Source organism: Trypanosoma grayi (assembly GCF_000691245.1).
Source record: "Trypanosoma grayi strain ANR4 Tgr_2015_V1, whole genome shotgun sequence".
In the NCBI taxonomy this organism is placed as follows: Eukaryota; Euglenozoa; class Kinetoplastea; order Trypanosomatida; family Trypanosomatidae; genus Trypanosoma; species Trypanosoma grayi.
In genome coordinates this window covers 1-1,488 of record NW_008827633.1, presented here as the reverse complement: position 1 = coordinate 1,488, position 1,488 = coordinate 1, and the positions used below count along the sequence as shown (strand labels likewise).

Sequence of the window (1,488 nt, the reverse complement as noted above, 5' to 3'; positions counted from 1 at the left end):
CGACGCTTGGCGGGTCGCCGCGGTGCCCGCGCATCCACCGCTCCCACAGCCGGTCGTCCGTCGCGAGGGCACCGTACGGCAGGTGTCTCTTGTTGCTGTCCTTACGGTACATGCGCCGCTGCTCCTCGCGGCCCTTCTGGAACTGCCACGTCACGGTGAACTTGTTGCCGAAGCGGTCCTTCGCGATGAGGCGCTCCTGCGTGAAGACGTAGCGCAGGTAGTTCCAGTACAGCAGCTCCCACCAGGTGATGATGCGGTTGTCGGCGAGGCCGGAGAAGGAGTGCTGCAGCTTGACGCTCTTGTCGCCAAACGCGTCGACGGAGCGGAAGTACGGCGATTTGGCCTTCGCGAGCTGCTGCCGCGCCGCCTCTGCAGCGTCGGGCCCCGACTTCTCCGCCACCTCTCGCACGTACGNGCCTTCGCGAGCTGCTGCCGCGCCGCCTCTGCAGCGTCGGGCCCCGACTTCTCCGCCACCTCTCGCACGTACGCCTCGAGCTTTTCCTCCTCCTGCTGCTGCCGCTGCTCCGCCTCCAGCTGCCGCTTCGCCTTCTGCGCCAGCACCTCCTTCTCCTTGACGGCCCACGCAACCGCATCCTCCTGCCTGCGCCGCACGTACACGAGCTTAGAGGTGATGTCGTCCGACTCGTCCGCCATGCCTTTTATGCTGGACAATATGCTCGCGTTCGTGAGGCGGTAGCGTCTCCCGCACCACAGCGCCGACGGGGCGAGCAGCGGTGGAGGGCAATGCAGGCGCACCATCTTGGCGTTTTATTCCTTCCGCCTGAACGCTTGCTCCTGCGGTCTCCCCCCTTCCCCTCCTTCCACCTCAATCAATGCGTGTGCGTATGTATGTGTGTGAATGGGAAGGAGAACGCGGCAGCCGAGTGGTGCCTCCTCCTCCTCCTCCTCCTCCTGCTTCGCCGGCTCGGTTGCGTGAAAGGGAAAGGAGGCGGCTCCTGCAGCAGAAGCAACCAAAGGAAAAAAAAATAGAGTGAGAGAGAGAAAGAGAGAGCGAACAGGTGTGGCGCACACGCAGTGTGTTGCTGCAGCATAAGTTTCTCATCCAGACGCACACGCCCACTCACAAATGAGAATTGGGCAGCACTTCACCGTCTCCGAATTCTTTCCTCGGGTTCGTCTACACGCAGAGGCCTGAGAGTAACAGCAATGGCAACAGTAGCAACGGCATCACTCTATGAAGACTCCCTCTCTCTCTCTCGATCTCTCTCTCTCTATATATATATACTATATGTGTATATAGAGGCCCCAGTGAGGCCGCGCAGAAGAGGATCGTCACGCCCACAGGAGAGGGGGGGAAAAGAGAAGGCAGCCTTCTCTTCTCACGCGCCGCCCCTCCCATCTACGGCTCCTCTCTGCCGGCGATCTTTGTCTTGGCAACGATGTCCGCCAACTTCTTCAGCGCGTCCGACCGCAGGTTGGAGTTGTGGGGTGCCCTCCCTCGGCTCGTGGCGGAGCCGTGCTGCTGCT

At 61.7% G+C, this 1,488-nt stretch overlaps 1 protein-coding gene across 1 annotated transcript; it reads right to left on the bottom strand.

The window, feature by feature from the left end:
* Positions 1–150: 150 nt before the first annotated feature.
* Positions 151–759, bottom strand: DQ04_20151000 (hypothetical protein; the record flags this gene model as incomplete). Its single annotated transcript, XM_009317897.1, has 1 exon — positions 151–759. One exon carries the CDS (start codon positions 757–759, stop codon positions 151–153), a length of 609 nt encoding a protein of 202 aa, XP_009316172.1.
* Positions 760–1,488: the final 729 nt, after the last annotated feature.